Source organism: Lontra canadensis, unplaced genomic scaffold, assembly GCF_010015895.1.
Source record: "Lontra canadensis isolate GAN:19392208 unplaced genomic scaffold, GSC_riverotter_1.0 scaffold65, whole genome shotgun sequence".
NCBI lineage: Eukaryota > Metazoa > Chordata > Mammalia > Carnivora > Mustelidae > Lontra > Lontra canadensis.
The window spans coordinates 536,807-561,337 of NW_022631059.1; the positions used below are offsets into that span (position 1 = coordinate 536,807).

At 66.4% G+C, this 24,531-nt stretch overlaps 2 protein-coding genes across 2 annotated transcripts; one reads left to right on the forward strand and one right to left on the reverse strand.

Moving 5' to 3' along the window:
* The first annotated feature begins 724 nt into the window (after positions 1-724).
* HELZ2 (helicase with zinc finger 2) lies at positions 725-14,236 on the forward strand. Its single transcript, XM_032878781.1, has 20 exons — positions 725-820; positions 1,709-2,809; positions 3,087-3,270; positions 3,348-3,455; positions 3,825-4,342; positions 4,416-5,057; positions 6,071-6,854; positions 7,112-7,187; positions 7,272-11,079; positions 11,204-11,322; positions 11,417-11,548; positions 11,632-11,793; positions 11,875-12,022; positions 12,118-12,234; positions 12,321-12,513; positions 12,664-12,798; positions 12,972-13,190; positions 13,343-13,499; positions 13,590-13,757; positions 13,963-14,236. Exons 2-20 carry the CDS (start codon positions 1,791-1,793, stop codon positions 14,085-14,087), a joined length of 8,814 nt encoding a protein of 2,937 aa, XP_032734672.1. The 5' UTR covers positions 725-820; positions 1,709-1,790; the 3' UTR covers positions 14,088-14,236.
* Positions 14,237-17,932: 3,696 nt separating this feature from the next.
* Positions 17,933-20,437, reverse strand: FNDC11 (fibronectin type III domain containing 11). The gene is made up of 2 exons (XM_032878687.1): positions 20,384-20,437; positions 17,933-18,978 (listed from the first exon to the last, which is right to left on the reverse strand). Exon 2 carries the CDS (start codon positions 18,974-18,976, stop codon positions 17,975-17,977), a length of 1,002 nt encoding a protein of 333 aa, XP_032734578.1. The 5' UTR covers positions 18,977-18,978; positions 20,384-20,437; the 3' UTR covers positions 17,933-17,974.
* Between the last annotated feature and the right edge of the window lie 4,094 nt (positions 20,438-24,531).

Consider the following 24,531-nt stretch of genomic DNA (forward strand, 5'->3'; position numbering starts at 1 on the left):
GTCTGTTGGCTCTCTTTATTGTTCAAGTGTACAAGGTTAGGAATCTGGGAAGCCAGGATCCTTGGGGTCGCATCAGGGGGCAGTGGGGGGACTGGGTGCTCTGCTAGCTAGCTGACTGCTGGGCCTCAGCCCGTGAGGGCAGGGCCTCAGTTCCCTCAAGGGTGACTGAGGATGGCACCCGTGCAGGAAAGTTGGGGGTCAAATGCAATCAGGCCGCAAGGTGCTCCTGACCCTCCGGCCGTCTGGCATGGGGGAGAGCTCACTGTCCAGGGTTTGGCTATAACCCCAGGGCATCCTCGGTAGGAACCTCCCCAGAGAGGACGGTAGGCAGGTCCCTCCGACCTAGACTGGATGGAATCATTTAGAAAAGCCTCCCCGTGCCCCTCCCCTTCCCAGTCCTCGAGCAGCCCCCCCAGCCCTAGTCCGGACAGGTCGGTGTGCCGTGGAGCCGCTCCACAGCCGAGGGGCGCACAAGCCGGAGCCCCTTCCCCCCTGCGTTGCTGTCCCGCTTGCTCACCGCCGCCGCGGGCTTGGCCCCTTCTGCAAACTGCCCGGCCCGGGCGCCCCGCGGATGTGCGTGCGCGCGGGGCACCTGGGGCCGGGGTGGACCTCAGGGGCCCTGGCCGCCCGCGGCCGAGGGGCGGGGTGGGGGGAGGGGGCGGCGCCGGGGGCGGGGAGGGCGGCGGGGCGGCGGGGCGGGGGGGCGGTGAGGTAATTTCCGCGCTGGGGCGTCAGCGCTCCGAGTCACCCGCGGGCAGAAACGAAAGTGATCGCTCGGCGCGGGGCGGGCGCCGGTGGCGGGGGCGGCTCCGCGCGCAGGGTAAGCGCCGGGCGAGGGGCCGGGGTCTCGGCCGCCCTCCGGGGCGGGCTCCGTGGGAGCCCCCAGGCGCGAGGGAGCGGAGGGGGCGGAGGGGGCGGAGGGGGCGGAGGGGGCGGCCGTGCTCCGCGGGAGGGGCGGGCGGCGGGCGGCGGGGGCTCCCGGAAGCCACCTGCGCGCTCCCCGCCCCCTGCCCGGCCCCCGGGGCAGCGGGGCAGCCGGGTCGCTGCGACCCTGGCCCCGGCCTGGGGAGGGGCCGCGATCTCTGCGCCCCGAGGCCGGAACCCGAGTGTCGTCCCGTTTCGGAGCGTCCCCCGGGCTTGGGCTCTCAGCCCCGTCCCTCTGCAGCCGGACCGGGCTGGGCGTCCCCCCTCCAGGCTGAGGCTGCAACCGCTTCCTCTCAAAACAGCGCTGGTGTCGCGCTCAGAGTTTCCCCGGCCAGTCCCATTCGCACGGGGCTTCCCCACTTCCTGCCCGAGCGCGGTGCCGTCCTGCGGGCCCCCACCGTGCGCGGAGGTCGCGGTCGCGGGAGCCAGCCTGGCCCCGCAGAGCAGGGCTGCCCTGTGTTTGCTCAAGCGGGGGCTGGAGGGCGCGGAGAGGGAGGCTCCCGGGGGAGCCGGGAGAGTCCGTGGGCCCCCAGGGCTCCTGTTGCCAGGGCACCCTTCTTCCCACAGGCTGGCCCAGAGACCCCTCCAGAAGTGGGATGGGTCTTGGTTGGGTCAAGGTCAGTGGGGCCCAGCTCCTTGGAGGAGCAAGCCCCTCTGCCTGTCTGCGGGGTAGAATTCTGCCTGGCCTGGAGGAGAGGCAAGAGTGTGGCTGAGCCCCTGCCTGGGTACCTGTGGGGCTCCTGGCCTCAGGGTCTGACCGTGCTCCTTGCTCCTCCCGCTCCAGACTTCTCATCATGGGCCAACAGCCCCAGAGGACCCAGTGATGCTGTGAGCCTCGGACGGCCCTCCGCAGACCCAGGCCAGGCATGCTGTCCCCAGGGTCTGGTTCGTTACCCACCAGCCCCATGGCCGCCAAGGAGCAGTCTCTGGCCAGGCTGTGTGCGCAGGTGGACCTGCACCTGGGCTGCCCCCGCTGTACTCAGCGCCTGAATGAGAGCACGTACGTGCTGCGCCGGACAGAGCACCACTGTCCGCGAGAGACCCTGCTGGCCCGCTTCAGGCGAGCCAGCAAGAGCCGGGTGTGGCGCAAGGTGGCCCGTCGTCCCAGCTTCCCTCGGCCTGCCCGCTATGACGTCTGCTGGTACTACAGCCCGGGGCTCGGCTGCCGGCGGCACGGCAACCAGTGCACCTTCGCCCGCAGCCGGGAGGAGGCCCTGGTCTGGAACTTTGAGCGCGAGCACAATGTCGGGCGTCTGTGGCTCAAGACTGAGCTGCAGGGCGGGGGTGCCCAGGGGGAGCAGCACAGCCCCGCGGACGCCATCCGCGCGGAGCATGGCGGTCACTTCCAGCTGCTCTGCTCTCACTGCTTCCGGAGCTGTCCTCCGCGCCTCTGCCCCATGGACGCCCAGGGCCACTGCCCCCAGCACGGGGCCTGCCCTTCACTCCTGGCTCACGTGAGCGCCGAGGGCAGCCGCAAGCAGCAGGTAGTGGAGGTGCGGCCGCAGCCCCAGTACGGCCAGCCGCTGGCCTACTGCATGTACGTGGGGCGCGGGCGGCCGTGCCGGCACGGGGCCTCCCGCTGCCAGTATGCACACAGCGCAGTGGAGATGGCCGTGTGGGAGGCCGAGCAGCTGGGGGGGCTCCAGCGGCGGGACCTGCTCTCACCCACTGCCCCCAGAGAGGACGAATGTGCAGCCCCCTGCGGCCAGCCCCGCAGTGTCCGGCTGTACTGCCGTGCCTGCCTGGTCACCTGCCCCTCCCAGGAGGCCTTCGAGAACCACTGCTCATCCCTGGAGCACGCACAGATGGTGGCCTTGGACCCGGCCGAGCTCTGGGAGCACCGCAGCCCACCCACGGGGCTCTCCACGTTTGAGCTCTGCCCCAAGTGAGGACAGTGGGGTGGGGGTGGGGGACAAGCCCCCCTTCAGCCGGGACCAGGGGCTCTCTATCCCCTCTGTGCAATCGGCTGGTCCCCGCCCCGGCCTCCGGAGGGTGGTTGAGGGAGGCGCATGGAGGCCTTCTCTCGTGGGCACAGGATGGAGGGGGGCCCTGTTCCCCCCTGCCCTGCCCCAGGCCTGGAATCGACCCTGCCTCCCGCCACAGGCCAGCACTGGGCTGACAGGGCTGACCCCTGCCCTTCTTGCTGATCTCCCATTTCCCAGACCCGACCTCTGTGAGTACGGGGAGGCCTGCACTAAGGCGCACTCTGAGCCAGAGCTGCAGGAGTGGGTGCAGCGGGCGCAGGGCCTGGAGCTGAGGGAGCAGGCCGCCTGGCAGGAGGGGCTGGTGTCTTACCAGGCCCGGCTGCTGGCTGAGTACCAGCGAAGTCGAAGTGAGGTTCTGGTGGTAAGTGGGGACCAGGCAGGTGGGCAAGGGGTTGCCAGGGCCAGAGCCCCACCGCTGACGGCCTGGCTTCTGTGCAGCTGGCGGAGACTGTTGATGGCGTGTCTGTCACGTGCAACCAGCCCTTGGTGCATCAGGCCCCCGAGAAGAAGATTCAGCACAGCTGGGTATTTGACATCTGCTCTGAGGTAAGGCATCAGCTCGGCCGGGGAGGGGAGGTGGCTGGGCTCCGGTTTGGAGCCGCCTGTGTGGTCTGAAGCAATGCGTGGGTCTCTGGGTCGAGCTGGTGGGAATGTCTGGTTCAGAGAGCGAGGACCAGGCGCGTTAGCTCGTGTGCCCTGGGCGTCCCGTGCTACACCCTCCCCTTGCTCACCCTCCACAGGGGCTGCTCTGGGACCCCATTTGCAGGGAGGAACCCCAAGGTTCAGACAGGCCGAGCGCCCTTCTGGGGTCACAGCCAGGAAGCCCAGCAGTGTGGGGAGGGGCCTGAGTGTCCACCTGGACGGTGATGGGCGGGCAGGGTCTGGGGCCGCCTCCCCATCCAGTCTCTCCCCCAGGAACCCCTGCTGCACGTGGCCCTGCTCAAGCAGGAGCTGGGAGCAGACTTCTCGCTGGTGGCCCCCCGCCTCCCGCTGGGCCAGCTCTATGCAAAGGGGGAGCGTTTCCGAGCAGGTGCCAACCCAGCCAGGTTCCGGGTGGAGGTGCGAGTGCAGGGCGCCTCCTTCGGCTGCTTCGAGCAGTGGGTGGTTTTCGACTTTGGCCGCCGGCCTGCCCTGCTTCAGAAGCTGGGGCTGCTGCTGGGCCAGGTGCGCTGCCCGGGGCCGCAGGGCAGGCTGGCGTGTGGCCACACCGAGGAACTGGAGCGCTGGCACACGGGCAACCGCCACGTGGTGCCTGGTGTGGAGCGGACAGCCGAGCAGGTGGCCCTGGTAGCCAAGTACAAGGTGCCCGCCCTGGCGCTGGACTTCTGTCCCGGGGGCTCCGCCCCAGGCCCCATGTCCTGCGCCGACTACCGCCCGAGGGTGCATCAGTTTCTCTATGAGGAGGAGGCGGCTCAGCAGCGGCTGGTGGCCAGGTGAGTGAGGGCCACTGGGCTGTGGGGCCGCAGAGTCCCGGCCCCTGAGAGCTGACCAGATTCTCCCCGCCAGGCTGAACTTCCGGGGTCCGGTGTCCCTGCGGACAGCCCTGGAGACGCCGGCCCTGGGCATGCTCTTCCCGCCCTCAGGGGCCCTCTATGCTGAGGTCCCCACACCCTCCTCGTGGATGCCGGACACGGACGAGGGCTTTCTGCTGGGCCGGGCGGTCAGCACAGCCCTGGTGGCCCCCGTCCCTGCATGCGACCGCACGGTGTTTGAAGTGCTGCTGGAGACGCGGGCGAGCTCGGAGCAGGCGCTGTGGCTGCTGCTGCCGGCCCGCTGCTGCGTGGCCCTGGGGCTACGGCCCGACACCAGCCCCCTCCTTGAGGTGCAGTTCCAGATCGACCCACTGACCTTCCGCTTCTGGCACCAGGCGGTAGACGCGCTGCCTGACGTGCGACTGGTGGTGCCGGACCTGCCGACGTGCTCCTTGCCCCGGCCTCTGCCCGCGCCCCCCGCGATGCATGGCAACCACAAGCAGAAGCTGGCTGTGGCGCTCATTGCGGGCAGTAGCCCGGGGGGCGTCCGGCCCATTGCCCCCCTGCTCATCTACGGCCCCTTTGGCACAGGCAAGACCTACACGCTGGCCATGGCCTCCCTGGAGGTCATCCGGCAGCCCCACACCAGGGTGCTCATCTGCACGCACACCAACAGGTGAGCCCAGAGCCGCCGCTTGCTTGCTGGGCCGGGGCCAGTGTGCCGCTGGATGCTATGTCCCTGTGAGGAGGAGGGGAGCCGGGCATTCCCAGGGTCCCTGGAGGCCTGGGCAGCCCGCGCTAGAGTGGGTCGCTGCCCTTGCCTGGCCATCGGCAAAGCAGGGTCTAGGCTGGGCCTGGGTCCTCTGGCTGCCCCGTGGACGCTGCAGGGGTAGGGGACAGTGCAGCTCATAGGGCGGTCAGGGTCACTCTGATCCTTGGGACTTTCCCTGGGCTAAAAGAGATGGGACATTTGTGCTTCAGGCCCAGTGCAAGGTGCTCTGGGGCGTCAGGGTCTGCTGTCTGTGGGTGGGGCTGTGGGTGCCTCCACAGAGACCCCAGACCAGACAGAGTTGTTGGGGGGGCGTCTGGCGTGGCCCATTCTGCAGTTCCCAGGGCCAGGCTGTGCTGCTGTCTTCCCTCCGTCTCTCTTAACGGATCCCCTGTGGTTGGTATGATTTTCCTAGCTCTCAGCACTTCCTGCTGCCCAGGCAGGGGTCTCTCCCATGGTGGACCTGGGGATCCCTGGGGTTCTGGGGAGTAGGTCCCTGCAGAGATGCCCGGGGGCTCTCGCATGTCCCCAGGATGCCCTGGCCTCGGCGCTTCTCCATCTGCTCCCGAGAGCTGGTGCTCGTCGCTGTGCACCCACTGACAGCCCCCTGGGAGCTGAGCTCCGGGCCAAGCACAGCCTCTGGCCACCCGGGCTATCTCAGGCAGGGGCCCCCGCGGTTCCCCTCTCTGCCTCTCTGCTCGGCCAGCTCCTTCACCGCCTCCTCCAGGGATCCCTCCCTGACCACCCAGACCCTCTGTGCTGTTCCCGGTTCTCGTCCGATTCTGACCTTATCCTCTGTCCCCTCTGCTGGCGTCAAAGCTGTGTGGGGCGGGTCTGTGTGCCTCTGCTGAATTCCTGGCGTCCAGGCCGGGCTGGGCTCACAGGACACGCTTTGGTGGACCGTGTGCCCTTCCCCTCAGCGCGGCCGACATCTACATCGAGGAGCACTTCCACCGCTACGTGAGCAGCGGCCACCCTGAGGCCACTCCGCTGCGGGTGATGTTCACGGACCGCCCGCCCGGCCAGACCGACGCGGCCACGCTGCGCTACTGCCTCCTGACCGCGGACCGCCGGGCCTTCCGCGCCCCGACACAGGCCGAGCTGGAGCGGCACCGCATTGTGGTGGCCACGGCGTCCCAGGCGCGCGAGCTCAGGGTGCCCAGCGGCTTCTTCTCGCACATCCTCATCGACGAGGCCGCCCAGATGCTGGAGTGCGAGGCGCTCACCCCGCTGCGCTACGCCGGGCCCGGCACACGCCTGGTGCTGGCGGGGGACCACCGGCAGGTCACGCCCAGGCTCTTCAGCGTGCCGGGCGCCCAGGCCGCGGGCCACACCCTGCTCTGCCGCCTCTTCTGGCACTACCAGCGGGAGGCCCACGCCGTGGCGCGGCACAGCCGGCTCATCTTCCACGAGAACTACCGCTGCACCGAGGCCATCCTTCACTTCGTCTCGCGGCACTTCTACCTGGCCGAGGGCAGCCCCATCCACGCCAGCGGCCGGGTCCCTCGCCACCCCACGCACTACCCTCTCATGTTCTGCCACGTGGCGGGCAACCCCGAGCGGGACCTGTCACGCGCGTCCTGGCTGAACGCGGCGGAGATCGCCCAGGTCGTGGAGAAGGTGCAGGAGATCTACCAGAGCTGGCCCTCCTGCTGGGGCAGCCGCGAGCAGAGGCACATCTGTGTCGTGTCCCACGGTGCCCAGGTGAGCCCCTGCCGCCCGCAACAGCCCACCGCCCCACTTCTGGCAGAGACGCCCGGAGGAGGGCGCGGGTCCCTCTGTGGCCGGAGGGGCGACCTCGCCAGCCTCAGTGGCTCCTCCTGAGAGAAGGGCTTTGGGATGAATCTGCCAGGCCACGTGTGGGGTTTGAACCCGCGACTGGGGCCGGGGCTCCGGGCCGTGGGCCTCGGGTCCCCCCTCGGGCTCACTCGCGCCGGCTGCTCTGCTGTGTGTGTCTGCAGGTGGGTGCACTGAGGCAGGAGCTGAGGAAGAGGGACCTGGGCCAGGTGTCTGTGGGCAGCTTTGAGATCCTGCCAGGTGGGTGATGAGTGCGGGGGTGGGGAGGGGCAGGTGCGGAGCGGGGCGGGCTCTCCTCCCCGGCCTGACCACCCCCCTTCGCAGGGCGGGAGTTCCGGGCTGTGGTGCTGAGCACCGTGCACAACCACAGCAGCCTGCAGAGCTCGGGGCCGCCCGCCCTGGGCTTCTTCACCGATGCCCGCGTGCTCAACACCGTCATGACGCGCGCCCAGTCCCAGGTGGTGGCTGTGGGCAATGCCGTGGCCCTCTGCTCCTTCGGGGCCTGTAGCAAGCTCTGGAAGAGCCTCATCCGCGAGTGCGTGAAGCACCACAGCGTCCAGCCCAAGAGCCTGTCCCTGGAGCACATTGAGCAGAGCGCGGTCCAGAGCAGGAGGCAGCGCTGGGCCCTCCAAGCAGAGAGAGCTGTGGCTGCTGTGGCCCAGGACACTGTCCGGGAAGAGGGCACAGCAGGGGCTCTAGCCACAGAGCACGTGGCCACGGACAACGTGGCACCAGGGGCTGAAGGGAGGACATCCCCTTCCAAGACCCGGGCAGCAAGAGACGAAGCCACACAGAGCATAGAGGCTGGGGACGCGGCACTGGGGTCTGTGGCAGGGGGATGCCCAGTGGTGAGGGAGACCGCCCTGGTGCCCCCAGAGGCAGAGGACACGACCTCAGCAGGGAACTCGTTGATGGGGGATGTGGCCCCCGGGAAGGCAGTGGCCGGGCTGCCGGCCACGGAAGATGGGGACCCCGAGGACCTCGAGGACTCTGAGTCGGACTTCTGGCCCTCCGACATGGAGCTCAACGCGGACGACTCCATCCTGCAGGAGCTCCTGGATGAAGCCCGGAACGTGGCGGTGACCGTCCAGGAAGACGGGCTGCTGGACGCCGTCGCCCGGCCCGAGTCCCCACAGCAGGCCTGGCAGTACAGGAGCCTGCCGCGGGCCGCGCTGCGGAAGCTGCTGAACTTGGAGCCTGAGCTGTACCGCCCCTGTGCCTTCGTGCAGGAGACCTTCGAGCGGGCGCTGGCCGTCCCGCTGGATGACGCGGACTGTGGCCCCATCCACATCAGGGGCCGCCTGCACTGTGGGATGGCCTTCAGCGGGGATGAGGTGCTGGTGGAGGTCCTGGGCACAGACAGAGGCCCCTCGGGGAGGCCGCAGGGCCGGGTGGTGGGCGTGCTGAAGAGGAAGCGGCGGGAGCTGGTGTTCGTGTGCCGCACGGACGAGTGGGACCCTCGCATCATGACCCCCATCGACAGCTCCGTGACCAAGATCTTCGTGGCTGAGCTGAAGGACCCACTGCAGGTTCCCGTGCACTGCGTCCAGCAGGGCCGTGTGCGGCGTGTGGGCTACGAGCGGCTCCCTGCCGAGGCCCGCGGCAGCCGGCTCTTCTTGGTGCGTGTTGTCCTGTGGCGGCCCCGCTTCTACTACCCCCTGGGCATCATCCTGGAGGTGCTACCCGAGGCCACCAGCTGGGAGCAGGGCCTGCGCATCCTTGACCTGGAGTACGGCCTGAGGGCACCAGGGCCGGAGCCGGCCTCTGTCAGCAGGGCGCTGCGGAAGTACCGGGCGGAGCTCAGCCGGGGACCCGACCGCCGGGAGGATTGCCGCGGCTTTCTGACCTTCACTGTGGACCCCCAGGGTGCCCGCTACCTAGACGATGCCCTCAGCGTCCGAGATCTGGGCTCCAAGTACGAGGTGGCCGTGCACATCGCCGACGTGGCCAGCGCTGTCCCCAGGGACGGGCCTCTGGACCTGGAGGCCCGCAGAAGGGGTATCACGTTCTATGCCCCTGACCGGGAGCCGCAGCCCATGCTGCCGGCCGGCCTCTGCCAGGACGCGCTCAGCCTCCTGCCGGGCCAGGATCGCTTGGCCGTCTCCCTCTTCCTCATGGTTGAGAAGGGCAGCGACCAGCTCAAGGGCCTGCGCTTCGCGCCCTCTGTGATCCGCTCTGACCGCCAGCTGTCCTACGAGGAGGCCGAGCATGTCATCAGGCGACACCCGGGGGCCGGCGGGGAGTTGCCCAGCCTCTTGGACTCTGTGGACGCCTGTGTCGTGGCCGCCTGCCACTTCTCCCGCGTGCTGCGCCGAGCCCGCCTGGGGACCGACGCGCACTACGAGCAGCCCGGCGAGGACGGCGTGCTGGGCTTCCGCGCGGCCCACGCCATGGTCAAGGAGTACATGGTCCAGTTCAACAGCCTGGCGGCCGAGCTCCTCGTGAGCAGCGAGTGCACGCGGACGGTCACGCCGCTGCGGTGGCAGCCTGCACCCAGTGAGCGCCAGCTCGTGGCGCTGGGGGAGAAGCACGGGGAGCTGGTGCCCCTGTCCCTGCACCTGCACCACCACCTACGGGGCTGTGGGTCCCCCGGCCGACAGGTCTACCTCCTGGCCGCCCTGTGGAGGCACCTGCAGCGTGCCGCCCGCACCGGGGACCGCAATCTGCTGGCGGACCTCATCACCACAGACGACATGCACCCCTCCCTGGCTCCCGTGGGCCTTGACCTCCGCAAGGCCCTGGGCCGCTCTGTGTTTGGCCGCTCCCGCCAGGGCGAGCAGCAGGTGGCGGGGCACTACGCGCTGCGGGTGGACTGGTACACGTGGGCCACCTCGCCCATCCGCAGGTACCTGGATGTGGTACTGCAGCGGCAGATCCTGCTGGCGCTGGGCCACGGGGGTGCCCCCTACTCCGCCAGGGACATCGACGGGCTGTGCCAGGAATTCAGCCACCAGCACGCGCGCGCCCAGGCCTATCAGCGCCAGGCCCGAAGCCTGCATCTGGCAGCGCAGCTCAGGGTCCAGCCCCGGGGCAAGCTGGGCATCGTGGCAGGCGTGGAGACGGGCGCCCGCGGCTTCAAGCTGCTCTTCCCCACCAACCCCGAGACCCTGCCTGACCCCTGCCCTGTGCAGTACCGCGCCCTGCAGCTGGCCGAGCACCCCAAGGACCTGGCCGGGCGGCCAGGCCTGCGGCTGGAATGGCGGCGCCGCATCTACTCGGTGCAGGCGGAAGGGCCGTGCTCCCCGCGGCCCGGTGCCCTGCTGGACCCCCACACCCGGCGGGTGGACGCCGCCCCGTGGGAGCAGCTGCTGGAGCTAGTTCAGGCGGAGCTGTGGCCTGAGGCGGCGGCCCTGGTGCGGGAGCTGGGCACGGCGGAGCCCCCGCCCCGGGAGCTGGGCCGCGTGAGGCACAGCCGCTGTGGCCACTTCGTGGAGGTGTCCCGGGAGCTGGGCAGCGGGGACGTGCTGCAGGTGCAGCTCAGCGCCGGCCTGCAGCGGGGCTTCCTGGTGCCAAGCCTGCAGCTGTGCACTGTGGCGCCGGGCCTCACCCTCTGCCTGCAGCACGTGGAGCGGCCCAGCGACTGCTTTCTGGACCAGGCACCCCGGGCGGCGCAGGACCGGTGTCTCGATGAGGGCGAGTACGCCCGCGTGTGGGGGCCCTTCTGCTCTCTGGAGTCGGCCACAGGCGCCGTCTCAGAGGGCGACTCCATCACGCTGCAGCAGGTCAGCGTGTCCTGGGACACAAAGCAGGTGGCGCAGGGGCAGCTGCGTGGCTCCTTCTGCCTGGAGCCGTCCTTCCTCAGCGAGCACGGCATTGACCTCAGCTTCGGCCACTGCTACCTCTGCATCCGGCTCGAGGGGCTGCCGGCCATGCCCATTGCAGGGGGGCCGCACCCCCCAGCTGGCCCTGGCCAGCCTCCCCTCCTGAGCATTGACCCTGACACGTACACTTGGGTGGCCCACGGGCTGACAGAACGCTGGGGCCCGGAGGAGGGCCAGGCCGACCGGCAGGAGGCCTCCGGGCAGGTGTACTTCGTCGTGCAGCACATGCCCGTGGAGAAAGTCCCGGAAGAGGTGCTCAGACGGGGCACGCGGTTCACTATTGAGGTGCTGCCCAAGCAGCTTCCTGACGTGTGAGTAGTTTCCACGGGGAGAAGCTGGGGGAAAGCGGGACGGGTGGGGCAAGAGCTCCCTGCGTCCCCTCCGGGGGGTCCTGTGGATGTCCCTGGGTCCCTCCTCACTGCCACCTGCCCCCAGTCGCAAGGAAGAAGCTGTGAGTAGGCTGGACCGCGCGTCCCCGCTGGTCGTCAGCATTGCCCTGGGCCGGCCCATCCCTCCGCCCTGCCGCCTTGCTCCCGAGCAGACCCCCCACAGAGGTAGGTCCTGGGACCCTCCAGCTCTTCCATGCCCCTTCGTGCTGCCTGGGTCCTGCCCTGCGCCCCTGCTCAGGCAGGCCTGACCCTTCCTTAGGGACGTACAACAGGCTCCTGGAGAAACGCGTGTTCGACCTCCCCGGAGGCTGCCACACACTGAACTCCAGCCAGAACCGGGCTGTCAGGGCGGCCCTGCAGAAGCCGTTCACAGTGATCCAGGGCCCGCCAGGTGGGGCCCGTGCTGCGGGGCTGGGGCCTCCGGCTGCTGCGCTGGCCACCAGGGGCTCTGTTCATGACGCTCTCTGCCCGCAGGCACCGGGAAGACGGTTGTGGGTTTCCACATCGTGTTCTGGTTTCACAAGGCAAATGAGGAGCAGGTGATGGCCTGGGGCGCCCCCAGGGAGGAGGAGCTGCTGGGGGGCCCGTGCGTCTTGTATTGCGGTCCCTCAAACAAGTCAGTGGACGTCCTGGCAGGTGCGCTGGGCCGGTTGTGTGGGGGCTTTCCCTGACGGTGCTGGCCCCGGGGGACGGTGACTCACGCCCTGTTGCCGCCAGGACTGCTGCTGTGTAGGAGAGCAGAGCTGAAGCCGCTAAGGGTGTACAGCGAGCAGGCCGAGGCCACTGAATTCCCGGTGCCCAGTGTGGGCAGCAGCGGCCCGCCCAGGAAGACCCCTCGGGAGGGGAGGCCCAACCAGAGCCTCAGGTGCGGTCTCTTGGCAGTCTGTGGGTGCAGGACCCCCACAGTCCTGTCGGGGCGAGGACTAACACAGGGCTTCACGGCTGTCCCTCCCACCCCAGGAGCATCACCCTACACCACAGGGTCCGGCAGGCCTCCAACCCCTACGCGGCGGACATCAGGGGGTTCGACACTCGGGTGCAGAAAGGGGAGGTCTTTTCCAAGGAAGACCTCAACCGGTAAGCCGCTGGGGCCGTGCCGTTGTCTCCACGGTGGAGATGTGTGTGGGAGGTTCCCTGTGTGACCGAGGGCTGTCCCCACACAGGTACAAGCAGGTGCTGGGGAAGGCACGGAAGTTCGAGCTGGAGCGGCACCGGGTCGTCTTGTGTACGTGCTCGTGTGCGGCCTCAGCTGGCCTCAGGAGGCTGGCTGTGCGGCAGGTCCTCATTGACGAAGCAGGCATGGCCACGGAGCCCGAGACCCTCATCCCGCTGGTGGCCTTCTCAGGGGTGGAGAAGGTGAGGGAGCTGGGTGCTGAGCTGGGAGCCCCAGGTGGGTGACGGTGGGTGTGGCCTTTCGCCCCGGAGGACAGCCTCCTGGTGGTGGAGTGGCCACGCTGGTACCTCGAGGTCTGCAGGTGTCGGGACTGTGGCTGCCTGTGTCTGCAGGTGGTTCTTCTGGGGGACCACAAGCAACTGCGGCCTGTGGTCAGGAGTGAGCAGCTGCAGAATCTGGGGCTGGACCGGTCTCTCTTCGAGAGGTATCACGCGGATGCTTACCTGCTAGACACACAGTACCGCATGGTAAGCCGGTCCAAGCCTCGCCGTCTCTGGCCGCAGTGTGGTCTGAGGCCAGGGATGCCCAAGGGGTGGCTGCCCACACCTCGACCTCCTGTGTCCACCCTGGCCTCCAAGACCCCCAGCTCTTGGCCCCGGGACAGCTGGACGGGTGACCAGGCTCGCGCCCTGCCTTGCAGCACGCGGACATCTGTGCCTTCCCCTCTACGGAGTTCTACAAGAAGAAGCTGAAGACCTGGCCGGGCCTGAAGCGGCCCCCCAGCGTCCTGGGCCACGCTGGAAAGGAGAGCTGCGCTGTCATCTTTGGCCATGTGCAGGGCCATGAGCAGAGCCTACTGGTGTCCACAGATGAAGGGAATGAAAACTCCAAGGCCAACCCAGAGGAGGTGGCCGAGGTGGTGAGTGTCAGTGAGACTTTCCCTGGTGTACCTTGGTCAGGGAGGCCTTCCTGGAGGAGGAGGCAGAGAGACTGAGGGAACAGGTGAGGTTCGGTGTCCAGGGCAGGAGAGGTGCCAGGGCCTGCTCCAGCAGCACCCCCTTGGTCCCTCAGGTCCGCATTGCTAAGCAGCTGACCCTGGGCAGGACCGTGGACTCCAAGGACGTTGCCATTCTCACGCCCTACAACGCTCAGGCTGCGGAGATCGGCAAGAGGCTTGGGCAAGAGGGTGTCACTGGAGTGAGCGTGTGCTCCATCACCAAGAGCCAGGGTGAGCGCAGCTCCGGGGCAGGGGCCTCGCGGGCCAGCGGGTGGGTGTGGGACCTGGGAGGGGCCTCATCACGTGCGCCCGACTGCGCAGGAAGCGAGTGGCGCTACGTGCTGGTGAGCACCGTGCGTACGTGCCCCGAGAGTGACCTGGACCAGCGGCCGACGAAGAGCTGGCTGAAGAGGTTCCTGGGCTTTGTGGTGGACCCCAATCAAGTGAACGTGGCCATCACCCGGGCCAGAGAGGGTCTCTGCTTCATTGGTAGGACTGCTTGGCGGCTCGGCTGGGGGCGGGGCGGGCTGGGGCGGGGCTTCTCCTGGGGGTGTGGCTGCATGCTGGGGGGCGGGGCGGGGCTTTTCCCGGGGGATGTGGCAGAACGGCTGGGGGCAGGAGGGCCAGGGCGGGGCAGGGAGGGCCTGGGCGGGGCTGGGGTCCACCACAGACCCCCGCCCCTCAACCTGCACAGGGGACCACCGCCTCCTGCGTTGTTGCCCTCTCTGGCGGAGATTCCTGGACTTCTGCGAGGACCAGCAGAGCCTCGTGCCCGCCAGCCAGGTGCGCGTTCGGAGGAGGCCTGCCCTGTCTCCCTGAAGAGCCCACTCTGCCTGCCCACTGCCCTCGGGCTGCCAGGACTTCGAGGCAAAGTCCCCACCCCGATTCTGCAGCCTGCCTTGTCAGGCCGCACTCAGCAGAATCCCACAGTGCCTTCGGTTAGGGTTAGGTACTGCCGGCCGCCCCGCCGCCCCGATTAGGTCTGCGCTGGGATTCTGAGCAATAATCCTATTCTGGAGCCTCGGCCTCTCCGGGGACAGGGGGGCAGGCCAGGCCCTGCCCTGCCAGCAAGTGCCTACGCTTAGGAGAGAGGGACTCCCCAGTCTCCCTGCTGTGCTGCCTTTGTTGGGACATTTTGCAGGGAACATCTCAGGGGTGTGGGATGGGGGGAGGTCCTCTGGACCTTCTGGTGTTGCTGGGGAGGTTTGGGGTGGGGAAGGAAATCCTCGCAGGTTTACTCTTTGGTCTTTGGATGCCATCCCTGACCACGCTGGGTGCTGGCTGTGGGGCTCAGCCTTCTTTCTTTCTTTCCTTTTTTCTTTTTTTACAAGTAGGCTCCCTGCGCAGTGTGTGCTTGAACTCATGGCCCTGAGATTAAGAGCTGCATGTTCTACCAAGTAAGCCAGCCAGGCCCCCTGGTTTTCTAATAAACCAGACGCCAGTGTCTTTTTTTACTGGAACAGGTTCCTTATCCCAGACTTAGACGAAGAGGCCTCCCTGGAACAGAGGGCCTTTTTTCTGTCCCCACTACCCTGTTTTACTGGGGCCCACAGCCCCGTGTCCTTCAGGGGCCACCTGCCCTTGCAGGCGGAAGGGCAGACCAGAACCAGATGCACACACAACCTTGCCCGGACCATGGGTATGTGGGTGGGGACCGAGACTGAGGTGCCCCTGGATGGGCAGCCTTGTGCCTTCAGCCTGAGCTCTGCCTCCCCTTTGCAAACTCAAGCCTGCTCCCAGGTCAGGGCTTCTGGGACAGCCTGTCCTCTGTGTCTGTCTTTGCAAATCTGAGGAACTCCCCTTGTCCCTCAGGGTACATTTCTGTTCTGCCTGGTCTGGAAACTCTTGCCTTGGTATCTGCCCTCCCCTCAGCAAACCCTCACCCCCCACTGCAAGGCAGCTCTGACCCAGAGTCTCTGCACATCCTCGTCCTGTGGCCTGGGGGATGTGGCAGACAAGCTGCTTACACTAGGAGGGGCTTGCCCCCGCACCCCCCCTTCCGTGGCCTTGCTGCAGAAATTTCTGCCAGCGGTGGGGCAGGGTGGGGGGCAGGGGCGGGTGGGGAGTGATGTTCTGATGTTTTCTACAAATCAATTTCTACATTCCAATTTTTATATCTTTTCTTGGACTCTGTGTTATATGATTCAATACTAATTGTATTATAAAGACTACTCTGGATGTATTTCTCACATCTGGGTGTTTGAGGTTTTATTGGGGGCACCTCCTCTTGTTTTGGGTTGTAAGGTAGCTCCTGAGTCTGCCAGGAATCCAGAGCCCATTCTAGCCAGGTGCTGGACAAGCAAGCGCTCTGGGAGAGGCTGTTGTCCCTGTGTCACAGCTGACAGCACGGCCAGCGGGCTGAGCAGGGTCTGCGGCTGGACAGCGGAAGCTGGCTGGGGGCTGACTGGGCAAAGATGGGCGACAGGGACGGGCTGGGCCCTGGAGATGCAGGCATGCCCAGCCTCCTGAACGCTGACCCCAGGCTGAGTCCAAGGTTCCCGAGGCGGCCAGCCCTGCCAGCGTCCAGCGCGGCCCAGGGTCTGAGTGATCCCCGAGGACACTTGCACGCTGCATGCTTCCTCTAAGCCAACTCCAGCTGTTCCTTGTTTGGTCTGTTGCTCAGTGCCCAAGGCCTCCAACAGCACCGGCTGTGCAGAGGAAGGCGTGTCTGGGCCTGGCTTCCCTGGGGGCCTGCACGGGTATCAGACCAGTGTGGAGGTCACACAGTGAAAGAGTCAAAGGCCTTCTCCAAGGCCACTGTGCTCCCTGTGAGACTGCTGAGGGAGCCAGACAGGCCCCGCCTTCTAGGCCAACCACACAGGCATGGAGTTTTACCATCTGGTCAAAAACATTGGAAAGGAGGACCAACAGGCGTCCGGAGGCAGGAAGTCAGGACCTCTTCCGCCTGGAATCAGGGAGGGCTTCTTGGAGGAGCAGGCGTTGAAGCCCCGAGCACGCCCGCGCGTGCTCGCGGACTGCCGGGGAAGCTGGGCGGTCAAGCCCAGGCGCGCAGCGGCGGCGTGAGGCGGGGCCGAAGGCAGAGGGCGGGCCTCGTCTCAGAGGGGCTCAAGGTTTCAAGTCAGGCACGTTCTCCTGCAAGGCAGCGAACCAGACGGAGCTCCGCACAGAGGAAAAGCGCTTGGCCTTCTGCGCGGGCGAGGTTCAAAGACGCGAGCGCGCCAGGCCTGCTGCTGCGGGGCCCTCACAGCGGGGCCTCCCGCGGGGCTGGCCTCTGGGCAGCTGCCGTCCCTGGTGACGGCTGGAGGCGCGGGGACCCGGGAGGACCCTCAGTCGCCTTACCCACAAACGCCTCCCTCCACCAACCCTGACTCCAACCTGCCCCCTTCTTGCTGGGATTGGTATGACCTGGCACAAAGCCCCATCCCTGGTCCCTGCCCAGCTTTGCTTCTCTCCCTGCCCGCCCACCCCCTGCGCCAACCCTCTCTACTGCGCTGGGGGGGTGGGGGGCGGCTCAGGAGGAGCACCAGGCTCTGCTCTCGACTCCTCCCCCTGCCATCCCCCCTCCCCAGGATGCCTTGGGGTGACTGGACCCTGAGGAACACCAGGAGTGCCTGCACCATAGCCACACGATGCCACAATGTGTGACAGGCTGGCTTGACCCGGAGTGGTGTGCAGTAACACAGAGTGGGTCAGGAACTGGAGAGGCCTGGGAGGACCCCACCCACCTCTCAAGAGCTGGGGGCGGGGACGAGTCCTGGGGACAGCTGGGCACCTGCTCTCTCTCCAAACCACCCCTCTGCCGGTGGGGGAGGCAGTCCCTGTTCCTGGTCATCTTGCCTGCCCAGGCCTTTGGCTCTCAGGTGGACAAGGGTGTGGAGGAGGGGTCAGCGTACTGGCAGCTCCCCTGGGCCACGGCACACAGTGCTGTCCCTCCTGGACCTGGACACAGCCCAGCTGCAGCAGCAGACAGATGCCGATCTTCGCCTCACCTGTGTCAGGACCTGGACGTGAGCGTGGGGAATGAGGGAACTGCTGGTATACTGGTGGTGGCATGGCCTTGCCCGGGGCAAGGACAGCCTCTGGAGGCAGCAGTGAGGGGCTGGTCCCCTTCTGGGGGCTGGGCGTGGCGGCTGGTGGGGAGGGCCACCCCACAAGAGCTGGGCACCAGCCTGCATCCCGGGGAGGCCCTCTGCCGGACTCCCTTGCCTCGGGCCCTAACCCACCTTGGGAGAGGAGCACAGATGTGGTTCAGCTCCTTTTTGGGAGAAGACTTTGTCATTTAAAAGACAAAACGTCCTCTTGGTCTGGGCACCCACGACCCTGACTCCAGTGATGCTGGGAGCCACAGGATGGAGCACGACTGCCCCCAATGAGGTTATTGTTCCCCTTGGGGAACCCTGGCCTGGGACACAGGGCAAGGTAGCCAGGGACAGTGCCAAGGCCGCAGGGCTGCTTACTGTGCCAGAGAGGGAGCGGGGAGATGCGGGAGGGGCAGACACAGCAGGGCCCCTTGGAGAAGCTCTCAGGCTGCTCATCTCGCTCCAGGGGCAGCTATCCTGGAAGGTGCAGCCTGGGGTGCCCCCTGGCGAAGGGAGCAGGAGCCTGGGGGGCCTGGGGCTGGGGGTTGGGCTGGACAGCATCTGAGCAACACTCCCATGGCGGCTGCTGCCTGTCAAACGTAAGGTTTGTTTCTTTAGTTGTGTGTGTGTGTTTATAGTCTTTATTAGTGGATAAATATTAGAAAATCATCTCTCAGAAAGTGCGGTCAGGGGCAAGCCTGGCTTGCCTAGCCGACTAGGGCTGGGCCCTTCTGGGGGCCCCGGCCTGGTCTGCAGGGTGAGGCTGTCCCGCCACGGCTCGTACACCAGCGTGTAGCTCTCTGCTCTCTTGACCGTGAACCTGTAGGAGCGGTTGGGCAGCAGGTTGTGGATGTCGAAGGCACAGGCCGCCACGGGGATGGTGCCGCACTGCGTGGACTCCTGCTGCGTCCGCGGGTCCAGCAGCTTGAAGCGCAACTCAAACTGCTCGGGGGCCGCCGGCTGGATGGTGACAAACCAGCGCAGGCTGGCCCAGTCCCGGTGGGCCACCGACCCCTTGCGGTCGAACATGACGGGCATCTTGGTGCTCAGCATCAGCCGGATGTGCGGGATCTTGGTGGCGCCGATGTCGGACACCAGGCGGTGCTTCATGTGCAGGCGCCCAGGCACCATCATGGCCAGGAAGCTGTCCATGACGGCCGACAGCTCCGCCAGCCTCTGCGCCACCAGCCCCCAGCCCGCCAGGAAGGGTCTCGGGTCGGGCGACTCCAGAAGGGCGCCCAGCTCGGCGCGGCCCCGGTCCAGCTGCTCCAGCAGGTCCCCGAGCAGCAGGAGCTGGATCTTGGTCTGGGCGGTGCCCACCTTCTTCATGCGCTGGAACTTCCAGGGGTCGATGAGCTGGAGCATGGTGCTGGGCAGCACCAGGGGGTTCTGGTCGCCCAGGGCCAGGTGCTTGGGGAGGATCTCGATGTGGAAGGAGCACTTCTGGAGCAGCTCCATGCGCCCATGGTGGCGCCTGAGCAGGTGCGGGCTCAGGTCCGCGGTCAGGAACTCGCGCAGCGCGGTGCGGCGCTCCATGTAGGCCCGCCACGCCTCCGGCTCCAGCAGCTGCCGGTCCTCCGCCTCCTCGGCCTCCTCCTGGTCCAGGGAGGACTGTGCACTGTCCGGCTTCATCTTGCCCAGGCCCGGGCCCGGCACCCGGAAGCTCATGTCTGGGAGCAGGGGGTGGAGGGGGGTGGTGTGAGCGGATGCGGCCCACGGGGCTCTGCCAACCCCCCCCCGGCTTACTCAGTCACAGCGCGGGTGTGCGCAGGCAGGTGTGGCTTCAGGCCCACTGCCGTCCATACTGGGCCCTCTGTCCCTCCGCGGGGGAAGAGCTCATGGGGAGAGCATGTCTCTCTGGGAAGAGGCTGCCGGGGGGCCAAGAGGGCCAGTGGCCGACCCAGATAGATGTGGACGCTGAGGGGCAGCCCCTTTACTGATTGTCCATTGTGATGACACAGGGACACGGGGACGGGCTGACACAATGGGCTCTGGACAGCCACTGACCAGCTGTGTGGCCTGGCCACAGCCTCAGGTCGTCATGTGAATGGGGTGAAGGCGCTTCCTCGTTGCTGACAGGGGTCAGTGTGATCCTGTCTGTGGGGCACCGGACTCCCCCTGGGGGACACCATGTCCCTGTGGACCTTCTGTGCCTCCCTTTCACTGCGGGTCAGAGCAAAGGGCCAGGGCTCACCCAAAGACAAGGCCAGGCGGTGGCTGGAGCTGGTGAAGGAGGCAGGGCGGCCCCAGGCCCCAACTTCTAGTGATTGAACCCCACTCTATGCCTTGAAGCCCCTCAGTGGTGAGGTCCTGTCACCCCATCTCACAGACGGGGGCCTGAGGTGAAAATGCCTTGTAGCTTGCTCTCAGCTCAGGGTTTGAGGCCCCCCATCAGCTCTAGGGCCGGACTCTCCTGTGCTACCCCTGCCTGGGCTCCCACCTCTGGGGGGCTGTGGGGACTGGCTCTGTAAGCTGGGGCTCCTTGGAGAAGGGGCCAGCAATCTGGCTGGATTGGTCCCAGCCGCCCCCAAGGACGGTGAGGCAACCCCTTCACACAGCTGGGCCAGCGGCTTCACTTGAGAGCTCGTGTGGTCCCGGCAACCCAAGGTCTGGATGAGCTACCAAGAAAGCTGACAGGCCAGGTGACTGCCCAAGGCCACACTGCTAAGTGGCAATAAAGTTGGGACCCAAGTCTGCCTGCCTCCCCAGAGGCCAGCTCTATACCTTCCTGGGGCAGAGAAACCAGACCAGGCCCTGGGTACAACAGAGAGGGTGTCTGGGATGAGGCGAAGCATGACCCCAGGAATCCTAGCCTAAGTTCCGCTTTGGCCCCAGGTCTGACTGTGGGTTCAGGGAGGTTTCCCAGTAGCCAACAGTCTCTCGGTTGGAAAATCCCAGAGGGGCTGGTCGTGCGTTCGGGAGGGGGCCGCTCTGTGCTCTGGCCCGGGTCCCAGACTTACAGCCTCCTGGGCCTTCCAGAAGCCCCCAGACCTCCCTCTCCCCTTCCCAGCCAGCAGCCCGCAGCCCGCCTCCCCGGCCCGCGCCCAGCCTCCAGCCTCCAGCGCGCCCACTTGCCCTGCCTCCCGGAGCGGAGAGAGCCAACCGGCTGACTGTGCGCCCAGCGCGCGCCGCCGCTTCCCGCGGGTTGCCATGGGGACCGCCGGCCTCTGTGACGCCCCGCCCGGCCCAGGGGTGGGGGCAGGGTGGGGCGGTAGCCCAGGACCCCGGGGTGCGAGGAGACCCCGCCAGGTGGGGAGTCCACTTGAAGAGCTCAGGGAAGACCGCGCGGGGCGGGGGCGGGGGGGGCGCTGTCTGATCCCAAGACCCGGACTGGGACTCGGACTCTAGGAGCCCCTCCTCCGGCCCCCGACCCCACCCTCCACCCGGGTCTCAGGTGGACAGAACTGTCCTTAGGCTTCGCTCCCTCCCTGGGGAAACTGGTTCCTCCCGGGGGAGCCGCACCCGAATTGGGAACCACCGCAAGTGGCTATTCTTGCCAAGCCTAAAGTAGGGTTCAGCAGAGCCGAGTAAACTGAGGCTGGCGGCTTAGCGGGGACCCTTGTCCCGCAGTCCTGTGCGCACGGGGCTTAGTCCAGGCTTGAGGGGTGAACTCAGGGAAGAGCGCTCCTGTTCCCCGTCGCAGCCTGTGCCCCGCTCCAGGAACCCCTGGGAAGAACTGGGGGGAGCAGCAGTGAACTCACGAATGAACTGTCACCCAGGGAATGGGAGCAGCCCAGTAGAGCTGGGATGGGAGCTGCCACTTCTGCCCGCAGTACCTGGCCTGGGCTGACACTCCTCACCTGGGTCTGGACAGAGGGGTCTCCACGGCTCCAGGGAGCCCGTCAGACGAGTTCTCAGCTCCCTCCTTGAACCCCATCTCTAGACCCCAGGTGGCCCAGGACCTCTGGGATCTCTCAGCAAGTTGGGGCTCCCCGGGGCAGTGGTCTGGCACTAGGCGGACCACCCTGGGGAGGATGGGGGAGGGAGGGAGGGATGTCCTGCCTATGGGTGTCTCTGCCCTGGGGGCAGGCGGGGAGGACAGTGGTGGGCCCCTTCCAGGATAGGGCATCAGTCCCTCAGCTCCTCTGCCAGTCTGTCCTTATGTCCAGAGCCTGCCCTGTCCCACAATTGTACCCCCCCGGGTGACCCCATTCTTGGGAGGAGGCTTCCCTGGCAAGCGGTGCATCAATTCATCCAGAGCTGGGTGGGCGTGGAGGCCCCAGGAGGTCCGATCTGGGGCGGGGGGTGGCCATTTCTGCCCTCCTCTCCCTGTTTTGGGCTCCCAGGAAATGCTAGCTGTTATGCGGCAAGAGGGGGTGCTGTCTGAGGGCTGACGGGGAGGCTGGCACTAGAAGGTGGGGAAAAGAGGAAGACACCCCCCACCCTGCAGCCCACCCATAAGGAGGGACAGAGAGACTCCCCTCTCCCCTGCTCTTCTGCGCCAAGCACGTCTTGGACCTCTGCCACCTCCTTGGCCCCACCCCTTTTTTCTATTTAACTTAAAAAATTAAATTCTTAATTTTAGGAGAATTATAGACTCACACGCAGTTGTAAGAAACAACACGAAGCTCCCACGATTCTTGTTCTATTTCCCCAGTGGAAACATCTGTCAGAACATCTGGTCATGGAAGGTCACCCAGGATACTGAGAGTGACACAGTGAGATACAGGACTGGTCTGCCCCCAGGGACCCCCACATTGCCTCGAGCAGCCCCCCAACCACTCCTCTCCGCCAGCAGCACTACTGGCCTCTCGGCTTCTGAAGCCACCGTGTGAAGGAGCGGCCGGCACGCAGCCTTCGGGACCCTCCGCCGGGCATATTTCCTCCCACCTCCAAGCGGCGGTCCCTGCTATGATGCACGGTACCAAGCTGTGCTGCCCTGAGCCTTAGGAGCCATGAGGGTGGGAGCCTGGTGGTGGTGAGATCACCGTGTGTGTGTGTGTGTGTGTGTGTGTGTGTGTGCGCGCGCGCGCGCGTGTGTGTGTCTTACGCTCTGGGGTCTATCCCCCACAGACCCCAGAGTGTGTTCTCCATGGTGGGCTGCTCTGGGCTGCCAGAAGAACTGGTCGGAACCTTCACCCGGCCCCTGCAGGCTCAGTGCTCTTAGAGATGGGGACATGGAGGCAGTGAGGTCTAGCACCTTCCCTGAGGTCGTACGGCTAGTGAGACTGACAGCGGGATTCGAGAGTGGCTGGGTCAGGGCAGGGTCGTCCTTGGGGCCTGGGCGCTGCGGAGCCAGGTGCGTAAGGTGAGGCAGGGATGTTGGAGCTTGGAGGGCCAGCAGGGTGAGGCAACTCTAATAGCTGCTGACAGCAAGACGGACAGACAGAGGTGGCACTTGGGGTGCCTGGGGGGCTCTGTCGGTTAAGCGTCTGCCTGTGGCTCGGGTCATGATTCCAAGGTCCTGGGATCGAGCCCCGTGTTGGGCCCCCTGCTCGCAGAGAGCCTGCTTCTCCCTCTGCCTCTGTCTGCTGCTCTGCCTACCCGTGCTTGCTCTGTCTGTCAAACAAATAAATCTTAAAAAAAAAAAAAAGGGGGCACCTGTGTGGCTTGGTGGGTTAAGCCTCTGCCTTCGGCTCAAGTCATCATCCCAGGGTCCTGGGATCGAGCCCCGCATCAGGCTCTCTGCTTGGCGGGGAGCCTGCTTCCCCCTCTCTCTCTGCCTGCCTCTCTGCCTGCTTGTGATCTCTCTCTCTGTGTCAAATAAATAAAATCTTAAAAAAAAAAAAAAGTGGCTCTTGCTGCCGGCCCCCTGGCCTGGAGTGTGTGCGCACAAGGGCCATAGGCTGCTTGGAGGGGACCGATGAGTGAAGAGAGGTGCTCTGGGGACTTGGGGGTGACGGGATGGAGGAGGGCCCTGGCAGAGACATGGCCATGCATGGGGTGCTCCCTGCAGAGCCCACTGTCTGGGGACAGGCGAAGAGGAGCCTCTCTCCCTCTGGGGACCGTCACCTGGGGATGGGCCAGGCATTCCTGACAAGCCAGGCCCCCACCGCCCAGCACGTGTTCCTGCTGGAAAATGTCCCTGCTCTGACCTCAAGGAGAGTGCACAGAACCTTGTTTCTGTAGGATGGCACTGCGGGGGCGGGGGAGGGGGAGGAGCTTTGCAGCACAACCCACTGCACTCCGGACCCCCCCCCCCATTCACTCTCTGGGCTTTGCTTGGGCCGACAGGAGGCCTGGGTGCTGAGCATGGAGGCCCGAGGACTGAGGAGGTCCCTCCCTGCCTGCCTTGGGCACCAGGTGGGGTGTGCTGAGTCCTAGCAGCTGGGTCACTATGGCTCTGAGGGTCTGGGAGTGTCCAGGAGGAATCCATGACCAGTGTTCTGAGCACTTGATCAAGCACGGTCAGCACAAGCAGGACCCTCCATGACCTGAGAGGGCCTTCCTGCAGCCGAAGGGGCCAGAGGCTCGAAGTGTGGTTTCCCAGGAGAGGAGCCGCACAGGGAGAGGCACGTGGTGGGGTGGGGCAGACTGATTCCCTGCTAGGCTGGTGGAGTAGAGGCTTCGGGGCCCTTGCAGACCCTTCCCTGTTTGGATTTGTAATTCGCCTGCATTCCTCTCGGTGACCACCTTCCCCAGGATGAGTCTCTGCTCCACAGAGCCTGCCCCCCGGGGGGGGCTGCCCCCTCCAAGCCATGGGAGCCCCAGAGAGCTGTTCGGATGCCGGGGAGGGCCAGCTCCTGGCCGCATTGCCACATTACATCTCGCACACTGGACGAGCTGGTCATCTGGACGTGAGCCCCAGGAAGCCCCCAGGGTGTTTCAGGGGGAGGTGGTCTGCTGTGGCTCTGGGGGCAGGGAGTGGGGGTCCAGCTTCTCCTGGGTCAAACAGTCATCACCCCTGTTTGCTGGCCATGTGCAAACACTGAGCACGCACATTCAGGCGTTGATCCAGGGTGGGACTGGGAAGGAGGCTCTCACAAAAGGGGATGGGCTCCGTCACGGTCACGGGTACCGACAGGGCTGAGCTCAAGGGAGGCCAGCAGGGGCAGGAGCATGCAGGTGGCCTGGGGCTGGGAGCCCACCTCCCACAGACCCAGCCCCAGGGCCACCAGAGTGTGCTCTCTCGGTCTGGCCAGGAAACAGACGCAGCAGGCAGAGTGTGCCTCCGTGAGCAGGGGCCTGGCCCTGTCCAGGGAGCTGAGTAAGAGGGGTGGCGCCGGCCCTCCCAGGCTCACCCGCCACCCTTCTGTGCTACAGCACCCCCATTCCCAGCCCTG